Source organism: Pleurodeles waltl, chromosome 5 (genome assembly GCF_031143425.1).
Source record: "Pleurodeles waltl isolate 20211129_DDA chromosome 5, aPleWal1.hap1.20221129, whole genome shotgun sequence".
Classification (NCBI taxonomy): domain Eukaryota; kingdom Metazoa; phylum Chordata; class Amphibia; order Caudata; family Salamandridae; genus Pleurodeles; species Pleurodeles waltl.
The window spans coordinates 123,555,322-123,574,297 of NC_090444.1; the positions used below are offsets into that span (position 1 = coordinate 123,555,322).

The 18,976-nt window shown below is 45.1% G+C and overlaps 1 protein-coding gene across 11 annotated transcripts in view; it reads left to right on the top strand.

Annotated features, from left to right (window-relative positions):
- Positions 1-18,976, top strand: part of HMBOX1 (homeobox containing 1) — a 394,167-nt gene that overhangs the window by 206,978 nt on the left and 168,213 nt on the right. For all 11 annotated transcript variants that reach the window (XM_069233792.1, XM_069233788.1, XM_069233791.1 and 8 more), the window contains exon 4: positions 11,392-11,868. In XM_069233792.1, the coding sequence (XP_069089893.1) occupies positions 11,392-11,868 (477 nt within the window). The remainder of the gene's footprint in view (positions 1-11,391; positions 11,869-18,976) is intronic.

An 18,976-nucleotide genomic window follows, 5' to 3' on the forward strand; every position in this document is an offset into this window, starting at 1 on the left:
TGGGAAAGAAGGCAGACAAATGGGTCAGAACAAGGGTGAACAGAAAAGTTCATACAGGGGGTGACAAGGATGGCAAGAAGAAGGATGGTAAGTCTTCTGACAAGGGTGGGGACAAATCTAAAAATGAGTCTTCATCAGGCCCACAAAAACACTCTGGTGGGGGTGGTGGGCCCAAATCCTCTTCAAATCAAAACAAAGAAAAGAAACCATGGTGCTATTTATGTAAAATAAAAGGCCATTGGACAACAGATCCCAGTTGTCCAAATAAAAGCACCAAGCCTCCCACTACCACAACCCCTACTGCTACACCTAGTGCCCCTAGTAATAGCAGTGGTGGTGGGAGCAAACCTACTAATAGCCAATCCAAGGGAGTAGCTGGGCTCACTTTTGGTAATTTAGTTGGGGTTAGTCTTGTTAGGGAGACCACAGAGGCTGTGTTAGTCTCTGAAGGTGCCATTGATTTGGCCACCTTGGTTGCTTGTCCCCTTAATATGGATAAGTACAAGCAACTGCCCCTAATAAATGGTGTTGATGTTCAGGCCTACAGGGACACAGGTGCCAGGGTTACCATGGTAATAGAGAAACTGATCCACCCTGAACAACACCTACTTGATCACCAGTACCAAGTGACTGATGCTCATAACAACACTCTTAGCCACCCCAGGGCTGTTGTGAATCTCAACTGGGGGAGGGGGGTTTACTGGTCCAAAGAAAGTTGTGGTTGCCTCTGATTTACCTGTAGACTGTCTACTAGGGAACGATTTAGAGACATCAGCTTGGGCAGAAGTGGAGTTGGAGGCTCATGCAGCAATGCTGGGCATTCCAGGGCATATTTTTGCTTTGACAAGGGCTCAGGCCAAAAAGCAAAAAGGACAGGGTGACTTGGATCCTGGAAGAATGGACCAAGTGCTCCCTAAAGCTAGGATTAGTAAAGGTAAAACACTACCTACTATCCCTCCCTCTACAGTGGATTCAACGTTTGAGGAAGAAGAATTTCCACCCTGTGCAGAACCTACACCAGAGGAGCTGGAAGCAGACACTGCTGAGCTTTTGGGTGAAGGGGGGCCTGCCAGGGAGGAGCTGAGTGTGGCACAGCATACCTGTCCCACACTAGAGGGTCTAAGACAGCAAGCTGTCAAACATGCAAATGGGGATGTCAGTGACTCTCACAGAGTTTACTGGGAGGACAACCTCTTGTATACTGAAGCAAGGGATCCAAAACCTGGAGCTGCCAGGAGATTGGTGATTCCTCAGCAATACAGAGGGGTCCTCCTAACTCTAGCCCACGACATTCCCTTAGCTGGGCATTTGGGGCAAATGAAAACTTGGGACAGGCTTGTCCCCTTGTTTCATTGGCCTAGAATGTCAGAGGACACAAAGGAATTTTGTAAGTCCTGTCAAGCCAGTGGCAAAACAGGTGGCACTCCAAAGGCACCCCTTATTCCACTGCCTGTGGTTGGGGTACCCTTTGAAAGGGTAGGGGTTGACATAGTTGGCCCCCTTCACCCTCCTACTGCTTCAGGCAATAGGTTTATTTTGGTGGTAGTGGACCATGCCACCAGATATCCTGAAGCAATTCCTCTAAGGACCACTACAGCTTCTGTAGTGGCAAAGGCCCTCCTGGGAATCTTTTCCAGAGTGGGCTTCCCAAAAGAGGTGGTATCAGACAGGGGAAGCAATTTCATGTCTGCTTACTTAAAGGCCATGTGGAAGAAATGTGGTGTGACATACAAGTTCACCACACCCTATCATCCACAAACAAATGGACTGGTTGAGAGGTTTAATAAAACGCTCAAAGGAATGATAATGGGACTCCCTGAAAAACTCCGCAGGAGATGGGATGTCCTGTTACCTTGCTTACAGGGAGGTACCCCAAAAGGGAGTGGGCTTCAGCCCCTTTGAACTCCTATTTGGACACCCTGTAAGAGGTCCTCTAACACTTGTGAAGGAGGGTTGGGAACAACCTTTAAAAGCTCCTAAGCAAGACATAGTGGACTATGTACTTGGCCTAAGATCTAGGATGGCTGAGTACATGAAAAAGGCCGGTAAAAACCTTCAAGCCAGCCAAGAGCTCCAAAAGCAATGGCATGACCAGAAGGCTGTTCTGATTCAGTACCAACCAGGGCAGAAAGTGTGGGTCTTGGAGCCTGTGGCCCCAAGAGCACCCCAAGACAAATGGAGTGGACCCCACATTATTGTTGAGAAAAAGGGTGAAGTCACCTACTTAGTTGACTTAGGCACTGCCAGGAGTCCCCTTAGGGTGCTCCATGTCAATCGCCTGAAACCCTACTATGACAGGGCTGATCTCACCCTACTCATGGCAACAGATGAAGGACAGGAAGAAGAGAGTGACCCTCTCCCTGATCTCTTCTCTTCCACAGAACAAGATGCTCTAGTGGAAGGTGTAGTTTTGGCAGATTGTCTTACTGCTGAGCAGAAAGACCACTGCATAAATCTCCTAGGTCAGTTTTCTGAACTCTTTTCTACTGTGCCAGGCACCACTTCTTGGTGTGAGCACACTATAGATACTGGAGACAGCTTGCCTGTCAAAAGTAAGATCTATAGGCAGCCTGACCATGTCAGGGACTGCATAAAACAAGAGGTTCAGAAAATGCTTGAACTGGGAGTGGTTGAGCACTCTGAAAGTCCATGGGCCTCTCCTGTGGTACTTGTACCAAAACCTCATTCCAAAGATGGAAAGAAGGAAATGAGATTTTGTGTAGATTACAGAGGTCTCAACCAGGTAACTAAAACTGATGCTCACCCTATACCCAGGGCAGATGAGCTAATAGATACACTGGCATCTGCCAAGTATCTAAGCACCTTTGATTTGACTGCAGGGTATTGGCAGATCAAGTTATCAGAAGATGCTAAAGCGAAAACTGCATTTTCTACCTTTGGAGGGCACTACCAATTCACAGTAATGCCTTTTGGGTTGAAAAATGCACCTGCCACTTTTCAGAGGTTGGTGAATACAGTCCTACAAGGATTGGAGGCTTTTAGTGCAGCATATCTAGATGATATAGCTGTCTTTAGCTCCACCTGGGATGATCACCTGGTCCACTTGTGGAAAATTTTGGAGGGCCTGCAAAAGGCAGGCCTCACTATCAAGGCTTCAAAGTGCCAGATAGGGCAGGGGAAAGTGGTTTATCTGGGACACCTGGTAGGTGGAGAACAGATTGCACCACTTCAGGGGAAAATCCAAACTATTATAGATTGGGTTCCCCCTACAACTCAGACCCAGGTGAGAGCCTTTTTAGGCCTCACTGGGTATTACAGGAGGTTCATAAAGAACTATGGCTCCATTGCAGCCCCTCTTAATGACCTCACATCTAAGAAAATGCCTAAAAAGGTATTGTGGACAGCTAGCTGTCAGAAAGCTTTTGAGGAGCTGAAGCAGGCCATGTGCTCTGCACCTGTCCTGAAAAGCCCCTGTTACTCCAAAAAATTTATTGTCCAAACTGATGCATCTGAATTAGGGGTAGGGGCAGTCTTATCACAACTTAATTCTGAGGGCCAGGATCAACCTGTTGCTTTTATCAGCAGGAGGTTGACCCCTAGAGAAAAACGTTGGTCTGCCATAGAGAGGGAGGCCTTTGCTGTGGTCTGGGCACTGAAGAAGTTGAGGCCATACCTGTTTGGCACTCACTTCATTGTTCAGACAGACCACAAACCTTTACTTTGGCTAAAACAAATGAAAGGTGAAAACCCTAAATTGTTGAGGTGGTCCATATCTCTACAGGGAATGGACTATACAGTGGAACATAGACCTGGGAGTACCCACTCCAATGTAGATGGACTCTCCAGATATTTCCACTTAGACAATGAAGACTCATCAGGTCATGGCTAGTCTTATTGTCCTTCGTTTGGGGGGGGGGGGGGGGTAGGAAAGTACCATCTTGCCTGGCATGTTACCCCCATATTTCACTGTATATATGTTGTTTTAGTTGTATGTGTCACTGGGACCCTGCCAGCCAGGGCCCCAGTGCTCATAAGTGTGCCCTATATGTGTTACCTGTGTTATGACTAACTGTCTCACTGAGGCTCTGCTAACCAGAACCTCAGTGGTTATGCTCTCATTTCTTTCCAAATTGTCACTAACAGGCTAGTGAACAATTTCACCAATTTACATTGGCATACTGGAAAACCCTTATAATTCCCTAGTATATGGTACTGAGGTACCCAGGGTATTGGGGTTCCAGGAGATCCCTATGGGCTGCAGCATTTCTTGTGCCACCCATAGGGAGCTCTGACAATTCTTACACAGGTCTGCCACTGCAGCCTGAGTGAAATAACGTCCACGTTATTTCACAGCCATTTACCACTGCACTTAAGTAACTTATAAGTCACCTATATGTCTAACCTTTACCTGGTAAAGGTTGGGTGCTAAGTTACTTAGTGTGTGGGCACCCTGGCACTAGCCAAGGTGCCCCCACATTGTTCAGGGCAAATTCCCCAGACTTTGTGAGTACGGGGACACCATTACACGCGTGCACTATACATAGGTCACTACCTATGTATAGCTTCACAATGGTAACTACGAATATGGCCATGTAACATGTCTAAGATCATGGAATTGCCCCCCCAATGTCATCCTGGCATTGGTGAGACAATCCCATGATCCCACGGGTCTCTAGCACAGACCCGGGTACTGCCAAACTACCTTTCCCGGGGTTTCACTGCAGCTGCTGCTGCTGCCAACCCCTCAGACAGGTTTCTGCCCTCCTGGGGTCCAGCCAGGCTTGGCCCAGGAAGGCAGAACAAAGGACTTCCTCAGAGAGAGGGTGTTAGACCCTCTCGCTTTGGAATAAGGTGTCAGGGCTGGGGAGGAGTAACCTCCCCCAGCCTCTGGAAATGCTTTGATGGGCACAGATGGTGCCCATCTCTGCATAAGCCAGTCTACACCGGTTCAGGGATCCCCCAACCCTGCTCTGGCGCGAAACTGGACAAAGGAAAGGGGAGTGACCACTCCCCTGACCTGCACCTCCCCTGGGAGGTGCCCAGAGCTCCTCCAGTGTGCTCCAGACCTCTGCCATCTTGGAAACAGAGGTGCTGCTGGCACACTGGACTGCTCTGAGTGGCCAGGGCCAGCAGGTGATGTCAGAGACTCCTTCTGATAGGCTCCTCCAGGTGTTGCCTAGCCTATCCTCTCTCCTAAGTAGCCAAACCTCCTTTTCTGGCTATTTAGGGTCTCTGCTTTGGGGAATTCTGTAGATAACGAATGCAAGAGCTCATCAGAGTTCCTCTGCATCTCTCTCTTCACCTTCTGCCAAGGAATCGACTGCTGACCGCGCTGGAAGCCTGCAAAACTGCAACAAAGTAGCAAAGATGACTACTGCGACCTTGTAACGCTGATCCTGCCGCCTTCTCAACTGTTTTCCTGGTGGTGCATGCTGTGGGGGTAGTCTGCCTCCTCTCTGCACTAGAAGCTCCGAAGAAATCTCCCGTGGGGCGACGGAATCTTCCCCCTGCAACTGCAGGCACCAAAGAACTGCATCACCGGTCCTCTGGGTCTCCTCTCAGCACGACGAGCGAGGGCCCTTGAACTCAGCAACTCTGTCCAAGTGACTCCCACAGTCCAGTGACTCTTCAGTCCAAGTTTGGTGTAGGTAAGTCCTTGCCTCCCCACGCTAGACTGCATTGCTGGGTACTGCGTGATTTGCAGCTGCTCCGGCTCCTGTGCACTCTTCCAGGATTTCCTTTGTGCACAGCCAAGCCTGGGTCCCCGACACTCTAACCTGCAGTGCACGACCTCCTGAGTTGTCCTCCGGCGTTGTGGGACCTTCCTTTGTGACTTCAGGTGAGCTCCGGTTCACTCCACTTGGTAGTGCCTGTTTTGGCACTACTGCGGGTGCTGCTTGCTTCTGAGTGGGCTCCTTGTCTTGCTGGGCGCCCCCTCTGTCTCCTCACGCAATTGGCGACATCCTGGTCCCTCCTGGGCCACAGCAGCATCCAAAAACCCTAACCGCGACCCTTGCAGCTAGCAATGTTTGTTTGCGGTCTTTCTGCACGGAAACACCTCTGCAAGCTTCTTCACGACGTGGGACATCCATCCTCCAAAGGGGAAGTTTCTAGCCCTTGTCGTTCTTGCAGAATCCACAGCTTCTACTATCCGGTGGCAGCTTCTTTGCACCCACAGCTGGCATTTCCTGGGCATCTGCCCACTCCCGACTTGATCGTGACTCTTGGACTTGGTCCCCTTGTTCCACAGGTACTCTCGTCTGGAAATCCATCGTTGTTGCATTGCTGGTGTTGGTCTTCCTGGCAGAATTCCCCTATCACGACTTCTGTGCTCTTTGGGGAACCTAGGTGCACTTTGCACCCACTTTTCAGGGTCTTGGGGTGGGCTATTTTTCTAACCCTCACTGTTTTCTTAGTCCCAGCGACCCTCTACAAGCTCACATAGGTTTGGGGTCCATTCGTGGTTCGCATTCCACTTCTAGAGTATATGGTTTGTGTTGCCCCTATACCTATGTGCTCCCATTGCATTCTATTGTGACTATACATTGTTTGCACTGTTTTCTATTGCTGTTACTGCATATTTTGGTATTTTGTACATATATCTGGTGTATATTTGCTATCCTCATACTGAGGGTACTCACTGAGATACTTTTGGCATATTCTCATAAAAATAAAGTACCTTTATTTTTAGTATATCTGTGTATTGTGTTTTCTTATGATATTGTGCATATGACACTAGTGGTATAGTAGGAGCTTTACACGCCTCCTAGTTCAACCAAAGCTGCTCTGCTAAGCTACCTTTTCTATCAGCCTAAGCTGCTAGACACCCCTCTACACTAATAAGGGATACCTGGACCTGGTGTAAGTACCCCTTGGTACTCACTACAAGCCAGGCCAGCCTCCTACAGTGACAAAATAAGGATATTGCTGTAGTAAGGATTGCAGTTGCAAGTATTCAGGTTCGACTATAGTAGTCACCTTGGTATAATCAGAGAGGCTATTATCAGAACTCTCACATAATAAGAATACTGCCATAATTTGTTGCCGCACTACATGACACCAAAGGGGACAAGTAGATTTTTTTACAGGACAAGTAGATTTAAGAAGCAACCAGTCCCATGGACAAGTAGATATTTTATTAAATTCCACACCCCTGCTTTGGTCCTAAGAATGCCACGCCTTGTCGAGGATGACTGGCTTTTCTGGGGATGTCTGAGCGTCACTTATGGGCGTGCCCTTTGATGGCTCCCATCTCTTCGGAGACAAGGTGGTTTTTGACACTGCAACTCTTTAAGGACAGCCAAGCTACAACCGGGTCCTTGGACCTTTCCATGGCCCCTCCTCACCCTCAGTCTGCCTTTTTCTCCTTTTGTGGCCACGGTAGGGGCTTCCAGCTGCGTCTGTACCCTGACAGCCACAGCAGTGAACAAGCTTCCCAGCCTCTGCATGGGCGAGGACGTGTTACCCCTAGACCTCGTGGGTCAGGCAGCCAGCAGTTGGGTCAATCCACACCCCTCCTCCACACGGCAGCCATAGCCTCCTAAGCCTCCTAATCTGTCCTCTTACCATCATGGCACTCAGTGGGCAGCATTTTTTGCCATCACCTGCCCCACTGGCGTCTATATCATCAGACCGGTGAGTTTTCAGATTGTGCGAAGGGGCCACTCCCTCCCCTTTGTGACTACCACTCCCCCATGCCACCAGCTTGCCATGGGCTGATGGAGGATCCCCTATCCCTTCTCCACCAGTAACTGACAGCTCTCTTGGCCAAGTGAACCATAGAGAGGGTGCTGATGCCAAAAGTAGGTCATTGTTGCTATTACCATTAATTTTTGGTGCCCAAAAAGGATAAATGCCTTTATCCTATCCCAGACCTACGCCTTCTCAATTTCTTCCTCAAAAAGTTCAAAATGCGCACACTAGCTCAGGTCTTGTCTGCCCTCTGCCCAGGAGACTGAATGGTAGCATTTGACCTGCCAGATTAATTTTCATATTCTCATCCTGGCTGCCCACAGGTGTTACCAGCGGTTCACAGTGAGCCACAAGCGCTTTCAGTTCATCAAGCTTCCCTTTGGCCTTACCAGCGCCCTACTGATGTTTGCCAAGATGATGGCAGTGTTGCAGCTCCTTAGCACAGATCCGGGGTGCCAGTCTTCCCCTATCTGAAAGAGTGGCTGTTGAAGACGAGCTCGCCCCAGGCTGTCATCTCCCACCTCCAGACTACACGGACCTCTTGCATTCACTGCGGTTCACGATCAATGTGCCGTAGTCACACCTGACTCCCTCTCAGATGCTCCCTTTCATCAAAGCGGTTTATGACACTGTGCTGTTTCAAGCTTATCGTCCCAAACGGCGAGTCCGTGGTATTCAGGCTATGATACTGATGTTTCAGCCGCTATTCTGGATTTTGGTGAGGCTGACTCTAAAGCTGCTGGGACTCATGGCCGCCTGCATCCTTCTTGTGACATATTCCCTCTGGCATATGAGGGCTCTGCAGTGGGACCTGAGGTTCCAGTGGGCGCAGCATCAGAGGAATCTCTCTGACTTGGTCCATATCTCGTCAGGAGCTGCAAAAAAATCTGCTGTGGTGGCTAACAACTCATGATTTGGTCAGCAGCAGACCTGTCTCCCTTCCCCAACCAGGTCTGATGGAAGTGTCAGATGCCTCACCCATGGGATGGCTGCGTCTCTGAAAATGGCTGGAAAGTCAGGGCATATCCCTGGTAGTTCATCATCTGGTGGGCTCTCTGAACGCCTGAGTGGACAAACTCAGCTGAAGGTGGCTTGCGGATCATGAGTGGAATCTCCATCCAGAGGTGGTGCAAGGTCTCTTTCAGCAGAGGTGAGAGCCTTGGTTAGATCTATTCGCAACTGCCAAGAATGTGCAATGTCAGCAGTTCTGCATGCAGAAGTTTCCAAGGCAGCTCTCGCTTGAAGACGCTTTTCGTCTCTAGTGAAACTCAGGCCTCCTTGTATTCCTTTCCGCCCATACCAATCCTGCACAGAGTTCTCAAGAAGATCAGGAACAACATGGTACAAGTTATCCCTGTGGCTCCAGACTGGGCACAGAGAGATTGTAATCCCGAGCTGTTGAGCATGGCCATCAATCCCCCAACCTGGCTGCCCCCTGTGAAGGATCTTCTGTTGCGGCAGCACAGGAGGGTCCTCCACCCAAACCTGTCAATCCTTTGCCTTTTTGCATGGAGATAGTGCTGCAACAATTGATAGCTTTCAACCTTACTCCCAAAGTCTATAACATTATCTTGGCAGCCAGGCATCCCTCCACCAAAGGGTATATGCCTGCCGTTGGGGAAAGGCTGCCCAGCAGGCTCTGCTCTGGGTACCTTAAAGGGTTATTTCTGCTTTTTTGCGGTTGACTGAGCAGCTTCCCTCTTCAAATCTTCTTTTGTAGATGGGTTTTTAGAAGGTTTGCATCATTTGTTTCAACCTTCCCCTTTCATTATGCCACAGTGGGACCTCAATCTTGTTCTCACTTTTATTGTGTGTGCTCACTTTGAGACTTTGCACAATTGTCTACTCACACTCCCTACCCTCAAAACAGCCTTTCTCATGTCTATAACATCTGCCCGGGGGGTCAGTGAGCTTCAGGCTTTGTAATCCAAGCCTCCCTATTTGAACACTGACAAGCTAGTGCTTCATATATGAGCATCCTTTCCGAAATTGGCCACTCCCTTTCATTTAGGCCAATCCATTGCTTTGTCTACTTTTTACACTCCACCACATCCCTCCAAGGAAGAGGAGTGACTTTACCATCTGGAACCCAAAAGAGTATTGTTGTTGTACCTTGACAACACATGAGAGTTCCGGGTGGAAGACCAGTTCTTTGTGGGGTATATTAAAGCGAAGAAAGGATGGGCCGTGCAGAAGCAGACCATCTCTTGATGGATCGTGCCCTATATCAAGATCTGTTACGCACTGGCTAAGAAGCAACCGCCTGAGGGCTTGCATGCTCACTCCACCAGAGCAGAAGCTGCAACCTTTTACATCAGCACGACAAGTTCTGGTCCTCAACATCTGCCAGATAGCAACATGGACTTTCTTGCACACATTCACAGAGCACTACTGCTTGGACAGTCGGGTCTGTTGAGATGGGCATCTTGCCTGTTCATTCCTGCAGGACTTCCTCGTGTGACATTGGTCCACAGATCCACCTCCAGGGATGGTATTGCTTGGGTATATATACTAAGGTAAGGAACTTCCAGCCTTAACTGGTAGGGACTCTGTCTAGCCGCAGCTTCCTTACCAGCCCACCCAATCTCCCCGCTCTGCATACAGTTTTCTTGGGATAGGGTTGTTAGCCTTTCAGGACCCTAGTTTTCCACACCAGTGGTCCGAATTCTTTGTGATGGCACGCTTCTAGTGTAAAAAGTTGTGAAAAGAAACGGACATCAGAGCACTGGGGTCGACGCCTCTATAGGTACTGTGCATTTCACTTTCGGTTCAGATGTCACTAAAGGGAGCTGGCGCACAGGGGTACTGCTCACAAAAAAAAAATCTGGATCTAGTGTGACACCCGGGGATAATTCTAAGGTAAGAAATCTGCTGCTATATAGAGTTTCTACCAGATAAGTTGTGTTATCAAAGGTAAGTAAACTTGTTCTTTAGGTGCTTAACCTCAGATGGATTCTTGTGTAAATCATGCAGGTTAGGTGCTGTAAAATAGTAGAGATTCTCACGTACAGCATGGAGAATCCCTGGATCCTATGAAGACTAAATACTCTAATCTCATTTTTAGTCTTGGGTCCATCATGAATGTTGATTTCTCTATTTGTCTGTTAGAATAAGTAGAGCTTCAACTGTAATCAGCAGGTGTTTGCTTGCTTGCTTGGGTCGTGATGGAAGTAACTTTCAATAGAAAGCATTCTTAGTCACTCTAAAGTTAATCTGCCACAAGCAGGGCTATTATTGTTGCCTATTGGTTTCAAGGGACAGTTTCCTTAATTTTCCTGTGGCACTAAACATGTTTAATTGATGTGTTTTGTTCTGAAGTTAGACTATGCAGTATGTAGAAGTCGCAAAATTGCTATTGCTAATATTTATTTATTTAATATTTTATTGCATTTCTCAAAATTGTAAATATGTATGTGTCATTTTGTATTGTAATATAAATATAGTAAACAAACCTCACTAATAACTGTGCAATGTGTTGTTCATTACTGTCCCATACACCATACATTTTTTGTTAACAGGAACTCATGTTTGAGATGCTCCTGCCCCAAAAAGAATATTCATTATTATGCTGCTCTGTTTCTAGGAGTTAGGGCCTCACAATATCTTATACTGTAATACATTCACTAAAGTAAAAGAAAGCAGCACTGATTGCTGTTTATTTTGCATTGTTATTGTTATCTTGGCAATAATAAATAGAATAGAAAGACTTTTACTAACCATTTAATATTTTACTTTTAGTCTATTGGAAACCATGTCTCATTACACAGATGAGCCGAGGTTCACCATAGAGCAGATAGACTTGCTGCAGCGGCTGCGACGAACAGGAATGACCAAACATGAAATCCTTCGTGCTTTGGAGACGCTAGACCGTCTTGATCACGAGCATAATGACAAGTTTGGAAGGAGGTCCAGCTATGGAAGCAGTTCATATGGCAACAGTATCAAAAATGTTCCAGCTTCTTCCTCTACGGCCACAGCTTCTACACAGACTCAACACTGTGGTATGTCCCCATCACCGAGCAACAGTTGTGACACTTCCCCTCAACCATGCACTACGAACCAGAATGGGAGGGAGATTAATGAGAGGCTGCCGACCTCCAATGGAAAGATGTCTCCCTCTCGCTATCATACAAATAACATTGTTCCAAGATCATACAGTTTTGAAGCTTCAGAAGAGGATCTTGATGTTGATGATAAAGTGGAAGAACTGATGAGGTTAGTAAAAACAGAACTTTTATATTAATCTTTAATATTTCCTGACGATTGGTCTCTTATTGAACTAGAATACATATTTTTTTAATTTTGCACATACTATGATTACTAAAACTGCCTTGTGTTGTAAATCGGTTACAGTTGCAATTTGCTCTTTTTTGGGGGCCTCCACCATCTTGGAATGGTAAATTAAATCAAAAAACAAAATAGCCTCCACATCATTACACAACTGTGCACATATGTGGTGACATATGCGTGCACATACTTGGTGATGCTTGGCCCACCATAGTGTCATGACTCATAGGTCCATGTGCGTGATGGCTCATGCGTACATATAGCTAGTCTTGTTTTTTTCAAACATTTTTCCGGTATTGACAATACAGCAGTAGCTTTTTTATTGTTCTTGCTGATTGTTCTTGAAAGGCCTTGGCGAAAAACATTGACACAGCCAAGATTTCTGCATTGATAGATCCAGTAGGTGAGACCTGCCAGTGCTTCTTTTATTAGTGTTTGGAGTCATGAATGAAAAAGAGCCCCTCTCTGTTAAACAATGAGTTCCCATAGCCCCCAGAGATTGTGATAATTGATTTACCTTGATAGATTGGGTCAGTCCGCTCTTTGTTGTGAGTAGTGAGTGTATGAGTAGCTCATATCGTCTTGTGGTGACTAGCTCCCACGGTATTCTGTTCCTTTACTGATATCCTGCTTAGTAACAGTTGTTGTTTATGTCACACCTGAATATTTATTTTCTAGGTGGTGCCACTGTAGTATTCCTTCTTGCTCTTCATTATTGCACAGGTCGACTACAGAGCTTACTTTCAGATTGGTAAATCATGGATGGTGGAGGGAATACTGTGGTAGTAAAAAATATCCCGATGGGGGCTGTGATAGTAGATCATTCCCTTGAAGCTTTAGCCAGTATTACCCATGATCTCCCTGACAGCAGCAACAAGGACTCTGTGTTCTTTCCCCCAACATTAAATAAGAACTGTCTACTGCTGATTATGTTCTTTTTTTTTTTGTCCTGGATGTGGTAGATTTGGAAGAATCTTTTTTCTTAGTGCATTCTAATTCAGTAACAACTCTTAGACTAGTCAGCTTGAATTTCTTTACATCTTGTAATTTGCACAAAGATTTTATGTCATTCCTTAAACCTGCTTCCTGTGCTGCCTCATGCATGCCCTTTGTGCACGTCTGTAAGTGAAGTAAATGGCTTACATTTCTCTTTGACCGCCATCAATATATATTCCATAGGCTGTCACAGCAAAGAATGTATGCTGTGGTCCCATGCCTCATAGGTTAAGGGCTCTGTTTTGTTGACATTTGGGTGGCTCACCATATTATGTTTTTTCCATTAACCATAAGAGGTACAATTGATTATTTGCATGTCTCTCTGTTTTTACTCCGTAGTATCTGACAATAAAGCACTATGGTTTGTGGTACCCAGTCTCTGTTACATCTGATTTCACTGAATTTAACTAAACTTGAGTGATATCCAAAGATGTATCCCGGCTTGTCTCCCTGCAGTCCTTTAGATCCTGAGTCCCAAGTGGTTTACACTGATTACCACTGAAAGGTCCCAAAAGTTATTTTCAGTATACTTAGGCCAACTGTTCTATAGGAAAACACTGGAATGCAGTATTAAATACTAATACTGTATCTATGTAATGGGACTATCTAGAGAAATAATAAAATAACTATATTTAATAGTTATTAAAAATCCAATTCAGTGATGAAGTCATATTTGTACTAAATATTACGGGAAGGTAACTTATATAAAGTTACCTTTTTCCCCGCCCTGAAGTTGCTGGAGGCTAATCTTCATTTTCCTCTCCCACTTCTGCCAGCTAGTAATTAGCATTTGAATAGTTGTGAATGAGTCTCCTCTTTGACAGACAAACGTATAACACTTGTTGCACACTTCAGAGGATGGAAACAGGATGCCAAAACAATTCTTCTGGATCAACTGTCTGTATGCTTGAAAATTCAACTTTGTTCAATCAGACGTATGTCTCTTGACTTATTGGGGACAGTGTGGCTGCTTCAATCTGGATTTAGTGTTAGATGTGGGAGGGCACTCTGAGTGCCATAGTGCATTCCCCCACATACCTGCAGCCCTCAGAGCTCATGTTTAGCATGGTCAAAGACGTTTGCCATCTTAAAAATGCCCACAGTGGGTAGGATTAGCTCCAGGAGTATTTACCCCATTGGTTAGGGTGTGCCTGAGGGTCACTCTCCCTCACTAACTTATGCCAGGCATAAATCTGGCATCTTCATACACCCACTTCAGAACATTCCTGGACCTGTGAAATATCAGAGGAGTATTGAACCTGGGGCTGGAAATCTAGAAGACTGGATCTACTCTCCCTCTTGTACACAGGACAAAAAAAGTGTACTCCCAGGATCATAAGGCTGACCTCCTGTTAAAGCTATAGGAACCCAACAAGCTACAAGAGGCTATTTCCTGCAGGTGCCCTCTGATAAGGTGGCAACTAGGCCTAGGCTGGACCATCTTGTCTGCCTCTGTCTGTCACCCTGTGAGTCTCTAAGTCCCTCCCCTTGGGCCATGTTGGGCTTTAGAAGTGTACTCCTATTGAAGACTGGGACTTCCAAAGGATTCAAGTGAGAAGGTAAAATCTTTGACCATGACGAACCTGGTTACTGTATCAAACTTGTGTTCCATCGCGGTCAGCCTCAAACTGCGACTAAATACTGTTTTGTCACAACCTTTGACTGTCATTGGCACGTTGTGCTTCTTGGTGCTTTTTCTAATTAAAACTTTACAAATTCTTTAAAAATTCCCCTTGTTGGATTTTTGTCATTTGGTGTCATTCTGCTTATTAAATGTTACTTTGTTTTTCAAATTAATTTTGCATTTTTCATTATTTTGCATTTCAACTTTATTACTGTTTTAGTACTTCATAAACACTTTGCACTTTACTCTTCAAACTTTGGGGCACGCCCCCTCGAGGTCTGTGGCTGTATTGCCAGGGGTGTACAAGTATCTTTACTAGTACTCATAAATGAAGATGGCCTGAAAACACAACTTTTATTTGGCACGTTTTAGGCTAGCTAAATTTACATGGCGTAGTTGGGGTACACCAAAAAGGTTGGGAGTTAATCCTGAGTGCCAAGGTGCTGAAAAAGTACAAAATATTTTGTATTTTGTTGTGTTTTTTGTATTTTTTTACCTTTGAGCAACCGCATATAAAATAAGGACTACACACCTTAAATGAAAAATAAATGAAGTTAAACTAATTGGTTGAAAGCATACTCTCGTTTGTTTGTGACAGAAAGCATTATGACTTTGTAAGCCATTTTATTTAAAACTGTATAAAACGCAGTATGATAGGCTGCCCCAAAATAGTGTAGTTCAAAATAAAACAAGTGCTTTCAGGATATACATTTTAGTTATATGTAATAACACTGTACCATATGCAAACATTTTAATATTTATGTTAAAAGGTTAGACTCCAGACGTCAGCTGATAGCACTCTTAGGTCTCCTGTCAAAACAATAAGGCCCATTTACTAATGCATTGCATTGGGTTTGCATTACCTTTGTAATGCAAAGCTGATGCAAAGTGTTATGTTGGGATTTACTGTCCAAAGCAAATCAGGATTTACGTTAATTTCCCAAAGTAATGTGAAGTTACACTGCTTTGCAATACTTTGTGTCAAGTGTATTTAGCCACCTACTGGTTTTTAACAGAAATCGCTATTTTGAAACAATCGTAGACACTGATTTGAGACAAAATCCCAGACTTCCTCGAGGGAGGCGCAACTAGGGGAAATGTTTTAATTTCGTCTTGTTTTTCCTACTTTGCAAGTCTGCTGCATTTTGTTGCACATATACAAAGCAAGGGTGTGCGCATTGGCACATGGTAGCCAAAGGTGAACCAGTTCAGGGAGAGAGGAAAGTAGTGCCACATCTTTGCAGCTTCGCCACTGTTATGTTCTCTCCCTTTCAAATAATTCAGCACAGCGTTTAGTTGCTGTGCTGCGTTGCATAACTTTTAAGTAAATCTGAACCCAAGTCTTTGTCATCTTAAAACTCCAAGTGACTCAGTCCGTTAAAGCCTGTATGGGCTCCCTAGCCAGTGAATAACCAGTTGCACAAATATACATGACCTTCAGGTAATGAGCAGTCTGGTGAGAGGCTTCGTTCTTCATTATTTCTCTGTACCTCCCTCGGCTTCACAGTACAGGTGCACCATGCTCCTCCCTTAGCCTTCAGGCAGAGGCACCTCAAGGTCAGCATTAACTGTTCAGGGCCTGTTGGTTTTGTAAAAAAAAAAAAAAAAACATGAGTCCAGGGGATGTCAGAGTTGCAATAAGTTGCAGAGCCCTTATCCTCTGAATCGCTGGGCTCAGAGTAATGGCCCAGGAGAAAGAGGAAAGGCGTGAGGTCAAAGGATAGTATCAAAGGATTGGCCCAGGAGAGGGGAGCTATTTAGGGACTCATTTTCTGTTTACAAATGAAAGGGGTTTACACTCTTTGTGATGAAGGTATCTGGACGTACCGACCACGAGCGATAGGAGGGGGAACCGCCTTTCATGGCCTCTGTGCTGGAAACTCTGGGCCAGAGGCAGCGCGCCTCCAGTGGTGCTTCTAGAGCCAGCCAGGTCATCAGCCATTTCAGCTGCACTGCCAGGTAGTATGCTTCAAAATCTGGTGCTCCCAAACAGCCCACATCTAGGGGGAGGAATAGATGTATTTAAGGCTACCCGCTGTCGGCCTTTCACCCATATTGTATCGGACATCCAGGGGTGAGCTCCTGGAACACCTAGCCCTGGAGGAGCAATGGAAGGATGGCAAACAGGTAGAGTAGGCATGGCAGAGCAACTATCTTTGACAGGGCCACCCGTCCCATCAGGGACAGCGGCAGATGCTTCCAGAACGCTGAGGAGTGTCTCAGGGGTGACAGCATTTTGTTCAACACATGTGCTTGTCTAAATTCCTATAGCCTAATGGCTTATATGTCTGGTTTAGCTTCTGGCTTCAGAGGATATGGAGCCTGCAATCATGGCTCACTCCTTTAAGGAGTGACATATGGAACCAAGTCTTTGTTCTACCATGCTTGATTTCTATACAACAGGTGTGCCTGTTTTAAAGCCCATTTACTTGAATATTTTTCTCTGAACTCTTCCAGTACTAAGAAGGAAATCATTTGCATTATTACCTCCTCACTTTGATGTGCATCCTTTATAAAAAATAAAAAAAACAGAAGCAAATCATCTTTTGCAAGAATTATATGATGTGCATCAGTAAATGAGGCCAGAATATTGGTTTTATGCTACGTGTAATAACGTCCTTAATCAGTATTTCTACATTATTAACCCTATCAGGAGAGTTTACATGTCCATCTGGTGTTTCAACCTGTGTATGCTCTTTATTTGGAGTCATCAACAGTTTCTCTTTGAGATTCTGGCAAACTATTGTCATTCCAGCTGCGCTGTCCAGAAGCGCAAGCAAGTTCTGTTCCACAGAAGTATCTGTAGTTTGCAGGGCATGTTACTTTGTTAGTCTGGCAAATTTCTTCGTTTTAAAGTGAGTCTTAGAGTCCGAACCTTGTTATTGCCTCTTTACGCTAATCTCAGCCATATGTCCCGATTCACTTTTCTGCGTGACATACTTGTGTTTTCTGTGATACTCACGTCGTCCTCTTTTGTCAGGCTTTTCTATCGTCAGAGTCCTGGAAAGAATGAGAAGAAAGGCTATTAGAGTGCTGATACTGGTTCGCTTTTTTAATTTTATCACGGCCCCTCAGATTAAATCCAACCCGACTGGATTCCTGTCTGAAGGAGATCCAGTCCTTGTTTTCTCTTTTACTTTCTGCTTCTTTTTATAATCTCTGATGTAGCCTTCTCCTTGCCAGAACCGTAAATCTTAATGCTTTGCTTCGAGAGGAAGCTAAAGAACTTGCAAACCTAAGGTATTACAACCCATAGCGGTGTAAGCACGTGAAATAATTTTCAGTGATTCCTGTTCACAATCCTGAACCGCGATTGTTGCCAACCTCTGGCATACTCCCATAACTGCCACGTCTCCTCATATATTGCTCAGAATAAACTGCTTCAAAATTGCCCGTAAATCTAGAGTTGGTTCACGCTTTTTTTGTACTTGTTTTAATACTTCTGGTAACACTGCTAATGAGCTTGTTCTATTGGTGATAATGTAAATACATGCAAGTACTGTTACCTGGTTGTTGCAATCATCAAATGAGGATACCTTCCCAAGGGGATGAATCAAACATAAAATTCTGTGTTTACCGTGGTGTGTTGTGTGAGGATAAACCGCTTCCACATGGTTGGTTTTTTGAGCAATCCAGAATGGAACTTCATCTCAATTTCTGTTGTCACTTTGCCCAGAATAGCGTTTATGGTCTGTGGACTGATTGCCTCTATTGCGGCATGTACATGTGAAGCAGGTTCACAAGGAGCTGGCACGGATGTTTGTAAAACATACTGCCTTAAGTCATCTATAGACATTCACTAACTAATTCAGTAATTGTGTCTTTTCTGTGTGAGTCATAGTTGCTACAACAGGATATGGTGTATATGCAGCCAATACAGGTTAGGTGGGCCGCTCTTTACTTAGGGGTCCCATTCTGACATTTAGAACTACATGAGGCAGTTGACAACCAAACCATACCTGGAGTTCTTGGTGTCTAAAAGGGACTTCCAGGTCACAGTAAGGTACATAATTAGCTCAAACCGGTGTATGTCTGTATGTATAAAGGGTCCCTGTGTTTGGATCAACAGGATCAAACTCTACCCATAAGTCAAATATTTCACAAGAATATACAGCACGTGTATTCATTACAAATGTTGCCACACCTGCATGTTAGGAACGCCTCTTGCAAGATGTTATGTGATAGCTGTCCTTTAGTTTACTCCTATCACTGCAGGGGCTTTCTACGCCATTTCTAACAAACATAAGATTTTTTTTTTTTTTACAGAGATTGAGATCATACCTGGTTTATTAAAGAATTGAGCTGCCGAAAGACACTGTGTGGGGTTTTTGAAATGATTTATATCAATCATCACTGGTTTACTACTCCCAGTTTCTACATGTAATGGAAATAAGTCCAAGACAGACAAACTATTTA